Source organism: Choloepus didactylus, chromosome 6 (genome assembly GCF_015220235.1).
Source record: "Choloepus didactylus isolate mChoDid1 chromosome 6, mChoDid1.pri, whole genome shotgun sequence".
NCBI lineage: Eukaryota > Metazoa > Chordata > Mammalia > Pilosa > Megalonychidae > Choloepus > Choloepus didactylus.
The window spans coordinates 9,154,920-9,176,941 of NC_051312.1; the positions used below are offsets into that span (position 1 = coordinate 9,154,920).

The window sequence follows — 22,022 nt, forward strand, 5'->3', positions numbered from 1 at the left end:
GTCTGTGCTTCTGGTTGCCTAGGTTGTGTGTGTGTGTGTGTTTCTGGATATTGTGTAGTGTCTGGGACATCTAGTGTGGGTTTCTGTGTGTGGGTGTGGGTGTGTGGTGCATGGGGTGGGGTTCTGGGTTTCTCTCTGTGCATATGGCAATTATGAATTGCAACCACAAATTCAAGTGTGCAACTCCGTTTTCTTTAAATGACCTTAAATTGAATTGATCTCCTCACCCCTCCTGCAGGCAGTAGATTCAGACTCGCCCCCACTGGGGTCCCCTGCGCAGCTCCTTCCAGGGATCTCAGGGGGGGTAGCAAAGTATACTGCCAAGAGGCACCATCCCTGCCCCCAGGGGCCTTTGCCATGTCTGCTTGGCCATTTCTGGTATAGGATCTTTGTAGGCTGGGAGCTCAGTGTCCCGTGTCGTGCCTGGGCGCACCCACCCCATGCTACCCCTGAGATCCTCCTGAGGTGCTGAGAGGGAACAGAGCAATGGACCCCTTCTCAGAGAACTCAACAGACCCACACCCTGTTCTAGTTTTTGGACATCATCCATTCTCTGCAACTTTGTCTCCCACCCCTCCACTCTGAGAATACTGGGGGTCTCAGTCTGTTTGGGGTCTCTGGAGGTGTGTTTCTCTATGTCTCCAACTCTGGAGTATATTTGGGACTCCAAGTCTGGGGGGCTGAACTTAGCACCCTCGGCACTGGGCTAAGACGCAGATGCTCAGCTGGGGGTGGAACCGGGGCTGCACCAGCTGAGGTTTGGGGGAGCCGCTGGGGTGGGAGCGCAGGCAGAGGGGTGAAGCACTCAGAGCAGACCAGTGCAGGAAGCAGTTTCAGCAGTTTATTGTGCCAGATATGGCCCCTGGACCCTGAAGTGCCCTCCACCGCTGCGGTCCCACCCCACGCCATGCCCTCATGGGCAGACTACACAGGGGTACAGTGTTGTTTCTCGAGCGTGGTTGTGTTCTTCCAAGGAACAGAGAGCACCTCAAAATCGCAGTGCAGCTTCTGGGCGAGAGCAAGGGGGGAAGGAGAGTGAGCGGGGCCCCGCAGGCCTGCCTCCTTCCGACAGCCAGCCCTCCTGCTGCCAAGACCCCGCAGTGGACCGAGAGAGGGGCGGTCACTGTGGCCCAGCTCCTTCCAGCCACCCCACCCCCATTTTCCCTCCCTGCACCCCACCCTGGCCTGGTGGCTGAGTCACCCCGAGGCAGACAGGTTAGGCCAGGCACCCTCCTGGCGGGCAGACCAGTTCAGACTGGACAAACTGGGAACCTCAGAGCTGGGGGCGGGGGTGGGGCTGCTACCTGCTGCTCTGCTCCCACCGTCAGGGGACAGGTGGTGAGGTCCATGTCGTACACATTCGCATTGTTCTTCTGGCAGTCAGTGTTCTCCATCTCCACCGACAGGTAATATAAGACGCCAGCCACCAGCTGCAGGTGGAGGGCAGGGGCAGGTTGTAGTGCCCGGGGACCTCCTGCCATGTGCTCCCTCCCACCCAGGACCCACTCAGCACCCTGGCCTTGGGATTCGGCTGTGCCCTGGGGCAGTTCTGTGGGGGCGCTGGGGGTCACCCCAGGTACCCGGGCAGAGGTGCAGAGCCCTCCACTGTGCAGGAGGCGGGAGACCCAGTGCACGCCTACACCTTCCTGAGGCCCCGGCCACCATGGAAACCCCTTGCCAGTGCCTCTGTGCGCCCTGGAGCCAAGGGGGGTCCGGACCCATGTTGAGAGGACAGGAGGCTGCTCGGTGACCCCATCACCCTCTCCCTCCATGGGCCCCTTCACTCCCCGACCCCCTCCACGCCCCCGTGGGTCTCCCACTTCCCGCACCCCCTCCATCTCCCCAGTTGCCTCCCTCGGGGCAGGGACCAGGGGAGCAGAGAGAGGAGCTGGCCCAGTGCAGGGTTGGCTCCTGTCCACATTAAGCATGTAGATATTTCTTCCATCGTGGATTTGGGCATTAACTTCCACCTTAAAAACATTCCCTTGAATACTTTTCGTGGTTTCTTGAGTACAGGCCCGAGCCCGCGCCTGCCTCCATCCCCACCCGCCCCGACGGCCGCACCTTGCCTCTGCGCCTTGAGGACGCGCGTGTGGCGGAAGAAGTAGAGGCTGTTGCTGCGCTTGTTGTAGGACTCCACGGCCTCCTGCACCACCTTCTGCACCTGCGGTCGTCGGGGCGACAGGTCCCGAGGTTCTCCCGTCATGACATGTTCGGGCCGGTCCCTGGACGTGAGAGGGCCAGAGCCAGGAGGCAATCGCGGCCAGGGCCAGAACCCGCGGCAACCGGGAGGCTCGAGGCGCCATGGTGGGGAGCGCCGATCCGGGCCCCTGCGCCGCTTTTAACCTGCCCCGCCGGCCCCGCCCGCCGCCCGCGCCGCGCCCCCCGCGAGCCTGCATCCGGGGCGGGGTCCGGGGGAAGCGGCCCGAGGCCTCCGAGAGCCCGAGCCTGGGCCTGCGGGGGAGGACAGCGACCAGCCCTGCCGCGGGTGCGCCCCGGACCGTCCGTGACCGGCGAGGGCCGCCCCGGAGCAGCTGGGGAACCCTGCGCGGGTTAGGGACCCTCTCTCTGCCCCCCTGGGTTTGCTCCTCTGTAAAATGGGTCGTTGTGAGGAGTCAGTGAACCAACATTTGGGCGCTGGCGGTCTGGCGGGGTGGGCGCCCTCCTGCGCACGGAGATGGGGCCTCCACCGGCCGCCCCGCAGGAAAGTGGGGAACCTTATAGCTTCCCCCTGAGCCAGGAGGAAGCCGAATCCAGTGGGGGAGAAGATCTGCCCTGGGACACCAGCTGGTGAGCAGGGAAGGGCTGCTGGCTTTTGGGCCCTGGCCGTCTAACTCGAATCTCACTGGGCCTGAAGGAAAACAACTGGCCAGAAGGAGCAGGGGTGTAATACCAGCTTTGCCATCAACTGACTGGTGGACTTTGGACACGACCTTTCAGAGCCTCTGTCCTCACGGGCCATAAGGAGATGAGCTTTACTAAGGTTGGTCTGACATATAGGGGCTCAGTCACCCCAAAGCCAACCAGGTGCATGCTGGGGACACCAGCAAAACAGGGGCACCAGGACTTTTTTTTTTTTTTTTTAATCTGTTGTATTACGATTTAATCTAGTTGTACAAAAATGTGAAATACTACAACTCCTCCCAGTTTCTAAGAGAAAGGTTATGCCTACCTCCATATTATTCAATTCTGTACTGTCACTTTGGAACCATGTTGTGAACTTTACATCATGATGGATTGATGGATCAGTTTAGAATTCCCATGGAATAGCTCAAATTACATAAAAAGGAAGTAGGTTTTTAAACTTTGAAAAAGTTTTCATGCTAATGATCAAAACCTTTTTTGGGGCAATTTACTTTGGTTACAATGTACCAGGGTTGCTATACTTCAAATTGTTGGTTACCGTCATGGACCCTCAACTGGCTTCCACTCCTAAGAAATGAATTCTTAACCATCAGGTGATAACCCAAAATTCCTTCACTTCAAAAGTTTAAATCCATAGTGCCTCAATTATTCTTTTAAAATAAGAATCAGGTAACCAACTGATTTCCATGGGACAAGAACTGTAGTAACAGTGGATTTGATCGACTATGTTACACAATTACACTAATATTTTATTACTTCAAAAGCACTTTACAGGAAAATATAAATAGGAATATTGTACCTGGATTTGGTACCAAGCTCACAGATTGAGTTTTGCAAGGAATACCAGACTTTCAGGCTTTCAAGTTAAACAACAATTTGTAACCAAAACTTTAATCCCAAGGATGCTTACAAAATATATTACACATGACAGCATGAAACAAATCTTGCACAGTAACTCAAAGTTCAGCTCTACAATGTACCCTTAAACAGGCAGGACAGAGGTATCTTGAATAGTCTCAAATTTCCAAATAAAGGATGTTTTTTAAACAACTGTGTATCCATACACAGCAATCCCATAAGGAAGTATGACCTAAAGCAGAGGTTATTTTCTTCAAATATCAGATTCTACATCAACTGGGCAACTCTGCCCAGTGAGAGGACTAGTTGGATTTTTTGAAACCCCGATCTAATTCAATGGTGCAGCTTTTATTTTTCACCCAGCTGGCTTGTGTTCATCGCAGCTCTTAGAGACTGCTTGCTCAACAATTGCAGCTATGGAGAGAATTAAAGATGTTAAATTTTGCTAATTTTGTTTCCATAATATTAAAACATCACACTTCAGCTGAGCAGGATTTAGAGGTTTATTATCAGTCTATGCAAGACTAAAAATTCAAAGCAAATTCAATTTTGTTCAAGGGACTATTGTAAAGTGACATTCTTGTTATTATAACATGCCTCATATGAGCAATTTAAAACAATAGAGAGTTATATCTTTATGTGTGTCACTATTACAAGAGACAAATTCTTACAGCTAAAACATTTTAAAAATGCAGCAAGATTATGAAGTCTCAAACAGAACTTGAATTTTCTGTACATAATGACATTAAATGAAGTTATTTCCTGTACACCAGTCCTCTTGCAAACTGATCTTCTATTTCCTTTCATTTGACCTAGAATGGCTACGAGACCTAGAGAAGGATCAGGATGACTTGTGATTTCTCTCCTGAGACAGTGATCTTTCCCTTCTCCTGCCCTTGTTGTGTGAGAAGTTCTCCTTCTTGTTGATCTGCAGCGAGGTGGAGGACTTCTGCAATAATTATCTCCAGCGCGACAATCCCAAGAAGGAGGAGGGCCTCGATTATGACCTCTTTTCTCCCCATTTGGTTCTGCTCTTGCACAGCAGCCACATGGTGTTCTTTCAGCTGTGGAACCACGTGGCATCAGCTGCATCCCCAGGATCTTCAAATTCAACAAAAGTGAAGCCAAGAGGGTTTCTAGCAACCCTCACACTTCGGATGATCCATAATATCCAAAAGCTCATTCCAATTCAGTCTTCTTGCCATTGCTTCCAAGATTATCTCTGTAACCTTACAGTCCGATGGACAGGAATCACGATGCATTTCGAGATCTTGAGTGGATATGTGGCGTCTCAAACCCACACGCTCGAATGGATCTTCTGCTCCCCTTCGGTCTGGTTCTTGCAGATTCTCTCCGTTACCCGGCATCCACAAAATGGCAGGAGGCCACGTTTGGAAACAAGTTGCTAATTACTATTTTTAAAATAGCATGGCCCTCCCTTCTATGTGGGATCTGACACCCAGGGGAGTGAATCTCCCTGGCAACGTGGACTATGACTCCCAGGGAGGACTCTAGACCAAGCATCATGGGATGGAGAACATGTTCTTGACCAAAATGGGGATGTAAAAGGAAATGAAATAAGCTTCAGTGGCAGATAGATTCCAAAAGGAGCCAAGAGGTCACTCTGGTGGGCACTCTTATGCACAATATAGATAACTCTTTTTAGGTTCTAATGAATTGGAATAGCTAGCAGTGGATATCTGAAACTATCAAACTACAACCCAGAACCCTTGAATCCTGAAGACGATTGTATAGAGATGTAGCCTGAGGGGTGACAGTGTAATTGGGAAAGCCATATGGACCACACTTCCCTTTGTCTAAATTATGGATAGATGAGTAGAAAAATGGGGGAAGAAAAAAAAAGGCACCCAGTGTTCTTTTTTACTTTAATTGTTCTTTTTCACTTTAATTTTTATTCTTATTATTTTTGTGTGTGTGGTAATGAAAATGTTCAAAAATAATTTTGTTGATGAATGCACAACTATATAATAATACTGTGAACAACTGAATGTACACTTTGTATGACTGCGTGGTATGTGAATATATCTCTATAAAAATGATTTTTAAAAAATAGCATAGAAACAGTCATCATGTGGAAAGCTGGGATTTTCTGAGAATTCTTGATCTGTAATTTAGAGTTCAGCATTGTTGTTGGGGAAAGGGCACTAAGATCTTGTTGGTGCTAAGAGGCTCCAGAGTTCTCCAGCACCTCTTGGGAAGAGGTAGTGGTTTACCTGACATAGGGTTGGTGCTTAGTAAGTGGTGACTAATATGGTGATGAACAGCAGGAGTGGGCAAACAGCACCTGCCCTTCCCCAATCTGGGACTTTCAGAATCCCAGGGCCAGAAAGGGAATGGTGTTTCCCGGGAAGACCAGGTCCACAGGGTGGTCACCGCCCAGTGCCCCAAGTGCCAGCCTGCTACCCGACCCGCCTCGGCCCAGCTGAGGGAAAACAAACTCTGCCCCTTCCCTGGGATTCCAAGGAACAGTCTCAAGTTGCTTATGGGCTCCTGTGTCTGCCTTACAGGGACAGAGCCCAGTTTATGGCTCGACTTGGCTTGATGAGGGACCCAAGTCCAGGCAGGGACCTTAAACTGAGGGAGGGGGTGGAGTAAGAGGCCCAGGACCAAAGCACAGGGGAAAGGTGGGAGAGGCAGCCCCAGGGGGACTAGGAGCCGCCACGGCAACCCCAGGTCTCCTCTCCCGACCCTTGGAGCTCAGCCTTGGCCATACTTATCTCCAATAGCTCCCTCGAAAACTAAGCCCCATGTGTCCCCAGCTCATTCACCCTAACTGCCACTCCTTTGGTTGATGCTGACAACCTTTTGCAACACTCAGACACTTCTTAAAGACCTTTTACCCACTTATCTTTTCTCACCAGCACCCTGAGGTAGCAGCATTATCCTCACTTTGCAGATGAAGAAAGTTATGCAGAGATGTCAGGACAAGTCTCAAAGATCACACAGCAGGAAGTGGTGTCTGGGGGAGAAAAGAGGATGGGGAAAAGAAACTAACAATTACTGGGACCTGACATGGCCCAGGCCTTCCACCAGGCACTCGACATCCTCAAAACAGCTCTGCAGAAACAGGATTATGGCCTCTGCTTACAAGGAGGAAATGGAGGGTCAAAGGGGAAGGGTCAGTGGTGGGGCCTGGCCTGGACCCCATGTGCCAGTGCTGCCCCAGTTCTGTGCATCCAGAGCTGCTCCATAGGGATGTCAGGGACAGGGTTCACTCCCTGGGATTGGGGGTGCCCCTGGGAGGAGGTTCCTGGGTTGGGGTGTGACCTGGAGGGCCCTCAGCCTGCGTCAGGTGCAAGCTCAGGTCTGGGCATCTCACTGGCCACAGGGCACAGTCTCGAGTTATGCTGTGGCCCAGACATCCCAACCTCGGTGGCCCGCGGCACTCCTCACTTACCCTCTTGCCCATGTCCTGATGGGTCTCCCTGCCCAGGATAGGCTCTTGGTATCTCTACTCCAGGCTCAGGCCATCTAGGGTCTTCTTGCTGCTCCTGGAAGCCTCTTCCTTGACCTTTGGCCTGAGCTGCAGATATTCCCACCATTTCCTTCCCGGGGACAGCAGGAGTCTTGGGGGCCCCAGAATGCATGGTCTGAGTTCACTCCAAGTTCCAGGCCAACTCGGGGCACTCACAGCTAGATTGGTGAGGAGGGCAGCCTCTGGGCGGGTACAGGGCAAAACAGTGGGTCAGCGTTTGCAGACTTCTGCAGCCCCATGTGCCCATGCACTCACACCAGGCCGCTGGGTGGCCAGGCACTACATGTCACTCTGGGCTGACATGTAGATAACCTGGCCCCTGTGCCCTCACCATCCCCACCTGCCCTCTCCTCCAACACTCCAGGTCTTGGTCCCTTTGTCTTGTTGGCTGAATTGGGGCTGAGCCTCTGAGAGGCCACATCTTCTCAAGGTACATTCTAGATGCCATTTGTCCCCTCCTGCCCCAGAACTAACCCAGGAACCTGTGGACACTCTGTGGAGCCCGGATAAAGAGTTCAGGCCCGCTGACCTTTCCCCAGCATGGCGTGAGCCCCAGGGGAGACGTGAGAAGGCAGGTTCCAGCCCCTGCAGAGACAAACCCCATGGGTGAGCTGGAGAAGGACAAACAACGTGTAACGAAGGCAGCACGTCTTGCAGGGCTTTGCCAGGCAGGCCCCAGTACCAGAGCCAAGGGGGCAAAACCAGGCCACCAGTGTGGGCTGGAGCCACGGGAAAGGCCTCCCGGAGGAAGAGGGCGTTTCCATGACCGTGCAGAGCCCCAGAGGACATCTGGCAGCATCGAGGCTCTGGTGGGGAGAGGCCGGGGCCCTGCCAAGCCCGTGTGAGCACAGCAGGTGGGACAGAGGGGACCCCGGGGTGACCCTGGACCCTTCTGAGAACACGTCAGAAACGTAGCAGGGTCGGAGTCAGCGAGAGCCCTCGTCACCACCTCAAAGCCGGGCCCTGCCGTGCCTCCCAGTGCCCCTGCCACGCCGAGCCCTCCTCCCCACTGATAACCAGAGGGGTTCCCCATTTGTCATGTGATTACTCTATCCCTGTCTTTAATTTTGGTTTTCCCTTTATTTTTTATCCTGACATGTAGCTAATGGTGCACAGAAACGTGTGTGGGACGTGTGTGCTCAGCTGAACAAGTGGACACCTGTGCTCCCACCGCACAGGTGAGGACATGGGAACTGCCACGCCCACCCCAGGCCTCCCACTCGTTTCCCTCTTCCCTCCCCAGAGGTGAGCAGTATCGACTTTTTTACACTATTGAATTTTTGATAAACATTTCCTTGTTTTTCTTTCAGTTTGACCGCCTACGTAGGGATCCCTAAACAAGAATTTTTATAACTTTACATGAACAGAACTGCTTTACTTTGTTTTGCTTCTTTTGCTCAGTGTTGTTTGCGATTCATCGGTGCTGTACACGGCTGTCGATTGGTCATCTTCCGGGCCATGTATCATTCCAAGGCCGGGACATGTGATCATTTATCCATTCCGGCACCAACAGCCCTTGGGGTTGTTTCCAGCTGGGGCCATTAGAAGCAGAGCTGCTGCGAGTGTCCCCATCTGCCTCCTGGTGCAGGGGGACGTGCGTTTCTTGGGGGCACGTAGCTGGGTGTGGAAGCACTGGGTGACAGGGCACGTTATCTTTACCAGATAATACCCAACTGTTTTCCAGTGTTCATACCAATTTACACTCCCACCAGCAGATTATCAGTTCTTGTTTCTCCATTTCCTTCACACCTGGTATTGTCAAATTTTTTTTGCAACAATCTAGTGGGTGTGTAATGACATCTCATTTGCATGTCCTTGATTAGTAAAGAAATTCAGCACCTTTTCACACATTTATTACCCTCTGAGGTCTCTTCCTTCTGGCTGCCTTTCAGGTCTTTCACCTGTTTTCTATTACACAGTCGTTTTCTTCTTGGTTGCATTTTTGTATGTGCTCTGTATACAACCCTTTGTTGCTTTGTGGGTGGCAAGTGTCTCATCTCACTCTGGGTTTTTCTCTTCACTCTCTTCAGGATCTCTTTTGATGAAGAGAAGTTTTAAGTATCAATGGAGTTGAATACATCAACTTTTTCTTCTTTAAAATACTGTTTCCTATCCTATGATCATGAGACTCGTCTATCATTCCAGTTAGTGTATTTGCGTTTTTGATGTCTATCACTCTCAGCAGTCTGTAGTCCCTGCCAGGAGAATTGTTTTGGTTACACTCTAAGCAAGTAGCACATGAATGCTGTGCTTAAGGAATGAATGCCAACTAGGGTAGGGCACTCTACAGCTAGTGTTTCATCTAATCCTCACAACCTCTTTCCAAGTGGGGAAACTGAGGCTCAGAGAGACCAAGTGCCATGACCAAGGAACACAGGGCTCCCAGGTATGAGTTTACAAGTTCCAGTTTGAAAAATGATGCTTCCAAGATCTTAGCTCTGTGCCTGGTTCACACTAAGTGTTCAACAAAGGACAGGAGTAAAACAGTGAAAAAAAAGTGTCTAACTCAAACCTCCTTGGTGTGACACTCATGCTCTCTCACCCTCCCCAAGACAGCAGGGCTGATGGCAGGCGTCCTGCCCACTCATCCCGGAGGCAAGGAGAGCACACGCGCATTGGGGAGTGAGCTCACCCACATCCAGTCCACCCTCTTCCTGGAACCCCCGACTCCCACTGACTTTTCCAGCAGGTGCTGCCTGGCCCAGCTGTCAACATCACTGTCATCTGGAACACCACAGCCCATCTGGCTCCCATGCTGGGATGAGCCTACACTTTCCCCACATTACTCAGGGATTGAGACACTCCAAGGCACCTGTCCGAGGCCCACACGAGTATGGTACGTGCCCTCCGGGATGGGAAGGGAAGCTGCTAGTTTCGGTGTGCATTGGTAAGGAGCCCAGGAGACCCAGGCAGTCCCTGGAAGAAGCCACACCCAGCCCACTTGCTTTCCAATGCACAGAGCCCAGACATGAAGGCCACTGACTTTATTGATTTAAAAAACTTTACAAGGACAGTGGCTGTTCTGACAAAAAAGGAGCCAAATGGCATAAAACGACCACAGGTGAGGGTGGGGGTGAGGAAAGAGGCCAGCAATCCACTCGGGAAAGCTGGTAACTGTCCTCATGGATCAAGCAGGGGAAGGAGAAGGAAGGGGAACACATGCAAGAGTGAGAATTCCAAAAAAGTTGAAATGGTGAGGGGAGAGAACTCCCAAAAGACCCTGGAGTACGTCGGAGGTGACTACTGGCAATAGCGATCTTTTCCTTCGTAGAGGGTGGGGAAGGAGTCCCCACTGAGCTGCAAACTCCGGAGACTCAAGGCTGGGGCTGGGGACTGGGAGCTCCCTGGAGAGCATCACAAGAAAGCGTCACACCATTCTCGAAGACACCCAAAGCAGTCCCGGGACTGCTTGGCATTGGCACCACATGTGTCCTTGAGCCATTCCCGGAAGAGGTCTTCATCTTTCTTTAGCACCAGAAACTGGCCAAGGACCACATAGGCCTGCAAAACAGACAAAGCAAAGGGCAGGCTGCTAAATGCACTGTGGGGCTAAGAACAAGGCCACCTATGAGGCACTCAAAGCACATGAGCCCAGGAAGCAGGGTGGCTTTTGCCCCCACCTCTCTCCCACCGGGTGACCAGGCTCCAATTACGCTCCATTCTCTATCAGCTAATAGGCACATTCACTTTCCTCAGTCCCAATCCTCCGGGAAATACTGTGGTCTCCTCCCATCCCCAGCTTCCCCAGATACAGGCAGCCCCCCACACACACTTTGTCAAAGCCCCTCTCTTCCAGCTTCTTGCCCAGGACTTCACCAATCCCAGCCAGGCTCCCCACTGGTTTTTCCCCCATGGGCTCTGCCACGAAGTCTCGGTGCTTTTGGGAGGTTGTCATCTTGATCAGGCTTAATCTGGGAATCGCAAGAAAAGACAGGTTAGGGCTGACAACCCTGACACTTCCAAGGGCCCAATGGCAATCCCGAATTAGGAAGAAAGCAGATCTTACAAATTCGATTATTCTCATATCACATATGAGAAAACTGAGGCCTAGATACTGTCTTTAGCTTGCTTTGCAGAAGAGAAATCTCTTCTGCTTTCCACAGGAACTGAGTTTTGGTACTGCCCAGAGGAAAACTATCCAGGCCTAACAGGTGGCGCGGGGCGGTGGGAAGATTCCCAGGGTCAGTAGCCAGGGCCAGCCCTGCGGCCGTCACTCCCTCTGTGACCTTGGCTGGGCAAAGGCCCTGACCCTGCCTGGAAGGGCTACCTGGTCCGAAAAGCAGACGAGTGGTCTCTACGCTCCACCCGCCCCCACACAGGCTGCTCACGGCACGAAGGCGCAGGCAGACAGCGCCGCACGCCTGGCCCTGGGCCCGCGGGAACCACGCCCGGGCTCCGGCCGCGCTCCGTCCTGCCGGTCCCTCCACGCGCCGCGCCCTGGCCCCGCCCCCTCCGCGCGCCGCGCCCTGGCCCCGCCCCCTCCACGCGCCTCGGCGCAGCCGTCTCAGCCGTCGCCCCCTCGGGCCGGCCCCGGCACCTGCGGCCTTTCTCCTTCCCGCCTTCCCGCGCCTCCTCTGGCTTTCAGTCTGTGTCCCGCTCCGCGGCTCGCGCTCACCAGCAGCTCCGGTCCCCGTAACAGCTGCTCCCGCCACCCGGCTGCTCCCGCTGCTCCTCAGCCCACTAGAACTTTCCTCGACTTCCGCTTCCGGCTCGCCTTTCGAGCCGCCTTCTAAACTCCCAAGTCGGGCACTTCTACCCGCGTAGAGTCATAGAGATGAGGCGCTGGGGACCTCGATGGCGCCCTTAGCGGACGCTCCTTTCCGATCGCGACGCAGGCTGCCGGGCTGACGTCTGATCTCGCTTCCCGGGCGGCCCTTCCGGTCAGGGAGCAAAGCCTCGGAGGAGAAAACTTCCTTTCCCCGCGGCCCTGTTCCCGGAACTCACGGACTTAGTCTAGGTCGACCTGGCAGGGGGAAGGGTTAGAGGGACGGACAAGGGGCTGGCCGGGAGGCTTCCGAGCGAGCTCCGGAAGTACAGCGTTCGGAAGGGTCCGACTGACGTGGTATCTCAGGCCGACAGCTGGTGAGAATTAGGCGTGAACTGGGGACGTCGGAGAGCTGAGTCCCAGCCAGCGCCGACGCCGTGATCTCCGGCAGTCGCTTTTCCAGCGCCGACGCCGTGATCGCCGGCAGTCGCTTTTCCGGGCCTTCGTTGGCTCATCACCGGAGTTGTGGACGAGCCTCTCAGCGTCCATCCTGGGGAACGAGGCCGCTGGTTCAGCGCCGGTAGGAGCCGAGGTCCGGAGAGTGAGTGTGTGTCTTTTCCCCGAGGGTCTTTCCTTTGGGACAGGGGAGGGAGGACGGCAGGGGATGGCAGCTAGGGGTGACACGTCAGGGTTTCCTTTGGGAACATTCAGTGTTGGTGGACCGGCGCTCTTCTTCTCAGTCCCCAAGCCAGACGTGTAGCAGATGCCGCAGATCGTGGCTCACCTCTACTTTTTACTAATCTAGCCCGTCGCGATGGTCTCCTAACTAGTTTCTGCCTGTGGTGTGTTGAGAGATTATAGGTTGAGCATCTGTGTTGTGTGGCTGTGCAAGACTTGGGGTGTACAAGCCTGTTGAGGAAGATACCATTTATCTAATAGCCCTTCCCCAGCTGTAGCCAGAATGGTTTCTTTAGAGCGCTCATATGGTTTTATGATTACACCAGTACTTGAGGTTCTAGGAGTTATTTTTTAAAGTTTATTGTATACCATACACTGTGCCAAGTGCCTTATTTACATTATCTCTTTCTAGTAACAATGCTCTGAGTTAGTTACTGTTATTTTCTCTAAGCCCTAGGGAAGTTGAATAGCTGAGAAGTAGCCAAGGTAGGACTTGAAGCCAGGCAGACTTCAGAGCCCATGTTCTTAACTGAGACTCTGTGTCACTCCTCAGTAAAAGGCCCCTCCTCTTCTTCAAAACAGTCCTGGGTTCTCAGCCTGCCACTCAAGGAATTGAAGAGGAGAAGGTGACAGTCTCTGCATCCCCCCTGGGACAGGATCCAGCATGTCTCAGGCCACCAAGAGGAAGCATGTGGTGAAGGAGGTGCTGGGGGAGCACATGGTGCCCTCTGACCAGCAGCAGATCGTGAGGGTGAGTGACATTGGGCACAAGGTGCTCTCTCCCCCACCCCCATTGAGCCCCTGGGATGTGGAGAGGGTACGGTGCCACCCAGAGTGTTTCCATCTGACCGGTCCTTGGCTCCTTCCTGGATCAGGTACTGAGGACCCCAGGGAACAATCTGCATGAGGTTGAGACAGCCCAGGGGCAGCGCTTCCTGGTGAGCATGCCCTCCAAATACCGTAAGAACATCTGGATCAAGAGAGGTGAGAAAGGCAGAAGCCTAGAAGACAAAACCCTTTTCTATGGCTGAAGCTTCCCCTACTGCCAGCAGGTCTGACTTGGCCTTTTCACTCCTCTGCCTACAGGGGATTTTCTTATTGTTGACCCCATTGAAGAGGGAGAAAAGGTGAAGGCTGAGATCTCCTTTGTGCTCTGCAAGGACCATGTGCGCTCTCTCCAGAAGGAGGGGCTCTGGTAGGGTGGTCTCCTTGATCATTGACTTCTGGGGGAGTTGGCTTCCTAGCCTTGGAATTGAGGGAGGGAAGGTCATGGCATCCCAAGCAGGGACAGCTGGAAACAGCTTTTGTGTTCAAAGGGTTTTCTCTCTTCTCTGAACTTGACTCTTCTTTGGTCACAGGCCTGAGGCCTTCTCCGAAGTGGCTGAGAAACACAACAACAACAAAAACAGGTGAGGAATAAGCCTTGGGGTAGAGAAGACAGAAAATAGGGGTCCAAGGCCTGGTGCCCCGACAGGAGGGTAGAGCCTTCCTTTCTCCCTACAGAGGGTCCCCAGGGAGAACTTAAAAATATGTAGTATACTGTGTGGTTATGCATGTGGCATGAGGGTCAGATGACCTGGGTTCAAGTCATGGCTTTGCCAAACACCTACAGCTGAATGACTCAAACCAAGTTACTCATCTCTTAAGCCTCAATTTCTCAGCTATCAGATGGGAGTTTTGTGAGAATTAAAGGAGCTAATGGTTATAAAATTGCTTGGTATGTAATGTGGGCCCAATGAGAATTACGTGGTGGTAGTAGAATCATATTCTTTATTAAAACCAGTGGTTCAAGCAAAATAAGGGGTGGGGAGCAGTCTTTAGCCTGTTTTCATTGGCCAGGTTTCCCCAGTGTTTGCTCGGTCTCTGCCCCTCCTTTTCGTCTTTAAGGGGTGCTGGGTCTTGGCAGGCCTGTGTGGCCCTGGCTGAACAAACAGTCCTTTTTCATGGGGTTCCTTGATTGCAGACCGGGTTTCCTCAGAAGGCACTGAGCTACTTCTGTCCTCTTCCCCCATGCAGGCAGGCTCAGCCGGAACTCCCAGCCGAGCCACAGTCATCGGGAGAAGAGTCCAGCTCTGAAGATGATTCTGATCTCTTCATTAACACCAACCGCAGACAATATCATGAGAGTGAGGAGGAGAGCGAGGAGGAGGAGGCAGCCTGAAACACCAGGACCCATTTCTCCACTGTCTCAGAGACTAGACCCTGGCTCCTCTGGGCTTGGACCTTCCCAGGGTGCTCTGCAGATCTTCCCCCCTGGATGGGACAAGGCAGGGCCCCTTTCTGAACTGACCTTCTGACCTATAGGAGAATTAAACCCCTGGTGGGTGGTGACTTGTGCTGGTGTCTGAGTGGCTCTCTGGGGGAAGGAGGGACTTGGGGTAAAGGAAAAAACAACATGCTCTTTGGTGGAGGCCTCTTGGGCCAGTGGGCTGAAGGGCTGATGGAAAGGAAATGGAGGATGGCTGGAATCTTCCCCCAGATGGTTTGTATTTCTCTATCTCTCTCTCTCTCTCTCTCCCTTTCTCCCACTCTCTTGCTCACTCGCTCTCTCATTCATTCTCACTTTTAAGTGCCAGGCCCTGTGCTGTGCCTCCTCGCGTGGGTTTCATGCTGGGACGTGCTCGCCTCATTGCCTGTTAGTAGTTAATACGGATTGAAGCGCTCAAGGTCACAGCCTTAGAACTCAGTGCTCACCTACCTCTAAGAGACTCTCAGGACGTATCCCATGGTGCCTCATGAGCTGCTTTCCCTGCCTTCTAGTTGTCCGTTGCTGCAGGAGTGCTCACTTCCATGCCGCCATGTACACAAACCCAGTCTCTCTCCCAACCTTAGCCATTTTGTATCCTCCAGAATGTCTGCTATGAGATCAGCAAACCTCCCTAAATCCATAACCTTGTTTTGAATGATCTCTCCATCATCTGACTTCATTTGAACCCATCTGTTTCCTGAGGACATCAGTTGCCCTATAGCCTTTTAAAGGGAGGCCGCTTTTTCACTCCCAGCCTTCCTGCGTCAGCATCGGGAAGTGGGGTTGGTGGCTGCCTTGTGCCTACTCGAACCAGCTCTCTTCCCACCTCTGGCTACACTCTTGGCCTCTTCATTGCTGCATTGGCCTTCTGGTCACTGCTCAGTCAATGGGGACTTGGCCCCCTGGCTTGGAGTCTTCTCCACCCCTGCTCATGTCATTATTTTCTGCATCCCATGGATGGGCCTGTTCAACCCTGTGGTCCCCTAGTTCCTAACATCCTCAATTCTAATGTCCATGTCTTCTGTGTCATGTCATGTTTGCTGTCTGCATCCCTGGTCACGTGACATCACTAGACATTACAGGAGATTTTGGATTCAGATACCACCTCCTGCTTTCTTGCTCAACTACCCCCACTGTAAAAATCCTTTGTCCTCATCCTCCAAACCAGCCCTACAATGCTCTCACCATTAGCCTCCTGTCTTCAGCTTCCTCCTTGTCCAGTGTAGAGTCCATGGCTCATGTCTTCTACTTGCCTGCCTCATCTCCCTTGTTGTATTCATCCGGCAAAACCCTGACCCTGGTGAACCCAGTCGTTCACCCCTGGGCCCCAAGTAATTAAATACTAAAGAGAAAATAACCAACTTGGCCCAGAAGTTCTACATTAAAGTAATAATTAAAATCCTCAAGTGGACACTCAGAAGTGCCCAGTAAACCTACTCTGGGAGATGCCTATTTCAAAGCTTCCATCTAGTCTACCAGATCCCCCTTCAGTTAGTTACCAACCACTGCTCAGACTTCGTTAGGAAATAGTAGCCACTGGAAGGACCGCTCACCTTCCCATTACCAATTTAAAGATAGGCCCACATATCTTTTTACTTCCCATTGTAGTTCAGTGGGAAATAAACTTTCTCTCGTGCTTTGGAACCTGTCTGTCCTCCTGCTTTCTGAGGACATTTTTTTTTTCTTTTTGTCTTCCTCTCTGCTGGTTGTGTTTCATTAGCATCAAACATGTAGAATCTCCCATCTCAGAAACGATCAGAAAAACCTGTCACTGACAACTCCCCCCACCCTCTTCAGCTGCCACTCCATTTATCTGCTCTGCTCCATTCACTTTCTCTTGTTTGCTTAGTATAACCTTAAACGTATATACATACAACAACAAAAGATAAAAGGTACTATAAAATGTGTATGAAGATGTATTTATGTTTTTAAAAAAGCAAACTTCAGATGAACTAAGTGTGTGTACACATGTTATCTGAAGTTTGTTTTTTGTGTTTTTTTTATGGGAGGTAGCACTTTTTTTTTTTCCCCCATATATAAATGGATAGCCACTTGTCCTTACCCAGTTTATTGAATGGGTCATTCATTCTTCCCTGGTTTGAAACACCTCTTTTAAAATAAACTAAATTGCTGCATTATATAGACCTCTTTTTGGAGTTTCTAACCTGTCCCTTTGGTCTACGTGTCAGTACCACATTTTATATTATGGTTTGATATCTGATCGCCAGCTCCCCCATTCCCACCTCCCTGTTCCTTGGCTATTTCATACCTTCATGTTTTCTTTTACATAAGAACTTTAAAATGAACTTTGCAGTTTTCACTTAAAACTCTTGTTGGGATTTTCATTGGCATGGTTTTAAATCTCATGGTTTGTTTTGGAGATAAGTGGTATCCCAACACTTTTGAATTTTTGTGCAATTCTTGTAAGGCATTGTTTGCTTCATGTGGCTCTTTCATATTTCTACTTAGGTTTAGTCTTGGGAATTTTGTAGTTACTTGTTACAAATGGGCTCTTTTGAAATTACCTTTCTAAGTGTCACTGGCACATAGGACAAAGTTGAACTACTTAGGACTGTTCTAGTTGACCCTTGTGCTGCTAGCCAACTTGAACTAGTTGAATTCTCATTAGTTCCAGTAGTTCATCATTTGATTCTCTTGGCTTTCCTAGAGCAAGTATCAAATCATATACTCTCATAGCAGTTTTATCTCATCCTTTCCACTCTTTCCATTTTTCCATCCTTTCCACTCATTTCCTTTTTCTTGTGAATTACAGTAGCCAGAACCTCCAGTATAATGTTGAATGGCCCTCTTGATTTTGCCTCTCTGAGGGGTCAGGACTCGTGTTTCATCATGAAATAGGACTCTTGCTTAGGTTCCTAATAATCTTCATTAGGCTGAAGATGTTTCCTTCTGTTACTGGTTCACTGAGGGTTTTGTGTTTTTCCTTTATAATCAGTGAAGAACTTTGACATTGATTGAAATAGAAGGTTTTCTTTCATTATTGTTATTTATTATTATTCAATTACATTATTACATTTCCTATTGTTGAACCGTCTTTGCATTCTGATAAAAATCCTGCTTGCTTTTATGATATTTTATTTATTCAGGACTTTTATATCTATTCTTGAGCCAATTCACTTTTATCTTTTCATGATCTCCCTGTCCTATTTTGGTGTCAGCACTACGCTAGTCTTAGAATCAGTTTGGAGACATTTAATCTTTTTCTCCAGGCTTTATATAACTAGAATTAATTATTTCCTCAAAAGTTTGGTGGAACTGGTTTATAAAAACACTGTGCTGGTGTCTTTTTTAGGGATAAATCTTTAATTCCTTCTTTTTCTTTTTTAATCAATTTTATTGAGATATATTCACACACCATACATTCCATCCAAAGTGTACAATCAGTGGCTCACAGTTTCATCACATACTTATTTATTCATCACCACAATCAGTTTTAGAACATTTTCATTACTCCAGGGGGAAAAAAAACCCCGAAACATCCATACTCTTTATCCCCCCCATCATTGATCCCTAGCATTGCTGTGGTACAGTTGTTGTTGATGAAGGAATATTAAGGTATTACTGTTAACTATAGTCCATAGTTTGCAATAGGTAATGTTTTTCTCATATACCACTCTTATTAACTCCTTGTAATAATTTTGTACATTTGTTCTAGTTCATATGGGAGTTTTTTTTTATTTGTACTGTTAGTACAGTCATCATCCACCACAAGATTTACTGCGTTTTACAGTCCCATGTTTAAACCTCTGGCTTTCCTTCTGGTGACATGTATGACTCTGTTTCCCCTTTCAACCACATTCACTGACAATTCTGCACTATTACTTATACTCACAATAGCATGCTGCCATCACCTCTATCATTTACAAGCATTTAAGTTCAACTTCATTAAAAATTCGGTACATATTAAGCAGCCACTCCCCACTCTTAGCCTCATTCTATCTTCTGGTAACCTAGATTCTGTCTATGAGTTTACATAGTTTAGTTAGTCTACATTAGTGAGATCATACAACATTCGTCCTTTTGTGTCTGGCAGATTTCACTCAACATAATGTCCTCAAGGCTCATCCGTTTTGCTGTGTGCTTCAGGGCTTCGTTCCTTCTTACTGCTGAATAATATTCCATTGTATGTATGTGTGTATATACCACATTTTGCTTAGCCATCTTTGACTCCTTTTTCATTTCTTCTGTGGCATTTTATCTATTCATGTTTTCTGTCCTCGAGTCAATTTTGGTAATTTGTATTTTTCTAGGATCACGTATTTCATGCATATTTAAACCAGCAAAAAGTCATGTGTAGCATTTGTATTATTTGGGACTTTATTACTTATAAGGGACAAAACCTCAGTCAAACCAGTAGAAGCAAACAAGGGCTCATTGACCCAAAGTCTTGAGGGTAGAACTTCAGGAATGTTTTCTTCAGGGCTCTCTCCTCATTTGTCTTTCAGATTGTCTGTGCTTTCTCCTTCCTGATCTGTCCTATTCTCTCCTGCAGGAAGCTCCAGTTACGCAGTCATTACAGGAAAAAAGAGTTCCTTCTCCAAAATCTGTGTATTTCAGGGAAGACAGCTTGGTCTTGCTCAGGTCAGTTGCCCCCTCCCGAGCATCCACTGTGGCCTGGGATGTAGGGATGTGGGGCAGGTGAGCTGCATCTGGTCCACATGATGTGTTTCCCGTGGAATCGAGTGTGTCATCAGAAAAAGGAAGGCACACGACAACAGCAGATCAAACCTGTAAGCATATGTCCTGTATTTTATTTTCTTTGGTCAGCTTTGCAAGAGCTCTGTCTACCTTACTGGGCTTGTCTTCTGTTTATTTAGGTTTATTTGCTCATTTAATTTTAGCCTTGTTTTCTAATGTATTTATGGCTATAGATTTTCCTCTAAGATTGACTCTTCCCCAATTTATCATGTGTGTCTGTGTGAGTTTTTTGGGGGAGAGCTGGGGGACGGCATTGTATCTCTAATCTTGGCCTTCAGTCTTTTTCCAGCTTTCTGAATGATTGTGATGTACACAGTAACCTTTTTTACTCTAAAACTTGTAATCTCCATCTCTTATCGGCCATGTAGCTTATGTGGGTTGTGGGCTAAGAACCCTGATGGAGGTAGGATCTTGTATTCCGCATACTATTTCTCTTTGCCGTTCTGAAGCTGGGTTCCACCCCTGCTCCCCCAGGTGTGAGTAGATCTCCCAGAAGGAGCTGAGTGTCTGAGACACACCCCCACCCCCACCCCAAGCCCTGTTGCAGGTGTGATTCTCTGTGCCCCTCCAGCCTCTACACCTGCGTCACTTGAGGACTAACGTTGCCAGCCAGGTCATTTCCCTGGGGCTTTCTCATGCAGTCCCTCACTCTCTTTTCCACTCAGCCACCCATATACATGTTCCAGGGAGCACAAATGGCAGCCACATCTGTAAATGTTGTGAAATACCTTAATGTTAAGGTATTTCTCATGTTAAAACATCCTTGCGTTCCAGGAATAAAACAGTCAAGATGTATTTTTTTAAACATTGCTGGATGCAGCTTCCTGATATTTGGGGAGTTTTGGCATCCAGGTTCATAAGTGAGATGGCTTAAAATTTTCCTTTCCTGTACTGCCCTTGTCCCTGGTTTTTGAATCAAGGAAATACCAGTCTTATGAGTTGGAGTGTTCCATTTTTTAAGTTTTCCTTAGAAGAGTTTGAGTAAGATTGGAATTTTGCATTTCTAAAGTTTTTGATGAAACTTGGTGTGAAGCCAACTGTGCTTGGCATTTTTGGGGGTGTGGGTAGGTTTTTAACTAGATTTTTATGGTATTAGATGGTTCAGTTTTTCTGTCCTTGAGTCAGTTATCTCTAGGAAAAAGTATTTTTATATTTCCTAATTTTATCTCTAGTTTCATATTCAGTAGATAAAGTTATTTGTAGATTTCCTTATGTTTGTAATCTTGACTGTATCTGAACTTAAGTCTCCTTTTTATACCTGATATTGCTTGTTTATGCTTTCTTGTTTTTTATCCTGTCACTGTTTACGAAAGTTCATTTATTAGTCTCTTCAAAGCACCAACTTTTGTTGTCATTCCTCTTCCTTGTTAGCTTTTCATTCACTTCTGCTTTTGCCATAATTTCCCCTCTCTTTCTGCTCCCTTTGTGTTTATTCCGTTTTCTTTTTCTAACCTTTTGGTTCAATGCTTAGCTCATTAATTTTCGGCTTTGCCTCCTCCCCCACCCAAAACTTTATTCCGGGAGTTTTCAAACCTTTATTTTGCCACAATCTATTTCTCTCTCTACACACGTACATGCACAGTTTTTATACTTAGCTGTTAAACGTCTTTTTTTTTTTTTTTTTGCATAAACTTGAGGGGTTTTTTTTTTAAGAAATTTTTTTAAGAATTCAGTTATCTTTTACAAATGTCCCACATTCTGGATTTGTCTGATTGTTTGTACATGCTTAGGTTAAACAAATTTAGCAAAAATACCACACAGGTGACGCCTTCTTACTGCACCATCAGGAGGCACCTGATGACAGTGCAGCTAATGGTGATGCTAATTTTGGTCACTTGATTAAAGGGGTAGCTTCCAGATAATTTCTTTGTAAAAATACCATTTTCCCTTTGTAATTAGTAGGTAATCTATGAATGGTCTTACCTTTTAAGGCTAAAATTCCCCTTGGTATAGCTGTGTTAATATGTAGTATTTTAATTATAGTTTGGAGTATTTTCTAGTTTCCATTCTGATTCCTGTTTTGACCCATGAATTATTTAGGAAGGTGTTCTCTAATTTCCAAAATTTTGAAGGTGATCATTAGTCACTGACATATCCATGCTTTGGATGTCTCTGAGTTTATCTAGATGTTAACAAATTGAGTCACTATTTTTCTTTTAACTGGCAAGTTCAGTCCTTTTAACTTACTTAATAATTCGTATATTGGTACGCATCTGTCATGTTTGGCAGTTGGATGGATATAAAATTCTAAATTATTTTCCTTCGTTACTTTGAAAATACCACTCCGTTGTCTTCCTTACATCCAGGGTTGGTGTTGAAAAACCTGATGTCAGTCTGATTCTTTTTCCTTCTTTGGGTTCTGCTCTTTGTATCTGTCAAGTCTGTCTCTGGTACTCTTAAAGCTCAGTGGGATGTAAGTAGGTGTGAGTTATCATGTTTTGCCCCTTTTTGGC

General features: G+C 48.7%; 3 protein-coding genes and 1 pseudogene across 6 annotated transcripts; 1 reads left to right on the forward strand and 3 right to left on the reverse strand.

Moving 5' to 3' along the window:
- Positions 1-827: 827 nt before the first annotated feature.
- CST6 (cystatin E/M) lies at positions 828-3,409 on the reverse strand. Its single transcript, XM_037839430.1, is given in 6 exon segments — positions 828-1,008; positions 1,305-1,430; positions 2,065-2,074; positions 2,076-2,239; positions 2,242-2,454; positions 3,404-3,409. Coding segments are annotated over 6 exon segments (603 nt in total). The 3' UTR covers positions 828-924.
- Positions 3,410-4,516: 1,107 nt separating this feature from the next.
- On the reverse strand, positions 4,517-4,985 carry LOC119535704 (annotated as a pseudogene).
- A 5,203-nt stretch (positions 4,986-10,188) lies between these two features.
- Positions 10,189-12,146, reverse strand: BANF1 (BAF nuclear assembly factor 1). The gene is made up of 3 exons (XM_037839318.1): positions 11,835-12,146; positions 10,992-11,130; positions 10,189-10,720 (listed from the first exon to the last, which is right to left on the reverse strand). Exons 2-3 carry the CDS (start codon positions 11,112-11,114, stop codon positions 10,574-10,576), a joined length of 270 nt encoding a protein of 89 aa, XP_037695246.1. The 5' UTR covers positions 11,115-11,130; positions 11,835-12,146; the 3' UTR covers positions 10,189-10,573.
- EIF1AD (eukaryotic translation initiation factor 1A domain containing) lies at positions 11,708-14,938 on the forward strand. 4 transcript variants are annotated; one of them, XM_037839316.1, is made up of 6 exons: positions 11,708-12,525; positions 13,156-13,353; positions 13,478-13,586; positions 13,689-13,797; positions 13,961-14,011; positions 14,619-14,938. In XM_037839316.1, exons 2-6 carry the CDS (start codon positions 13,267-13,269, stop codon positions 14,761-14,763), a joined length of 501 nt encoding a protein of 166 aa, XP_037695244.1. In that variant the 5' UTR covers positions 11,708-12,525; positions 13,156-13,266; the 3' UTR covers positions 14,764-14,938. The 4 variants fall into 4 exon arrangements, with proteins under 4 accessions (XP_037695244.1, XP_037695245.1, XP_037695242.1 ...); XM_037839317.1 differs by having other exon boundaries at positions 11,708-12,504; positions 13,185-13,353; XM_037839314.1 differs by having other exon boundaries at positions 11,709-12,525; positions 13,185-13,353.
- Positions 14,939-22,022: the final 7,084 nt, after the last annotated feature.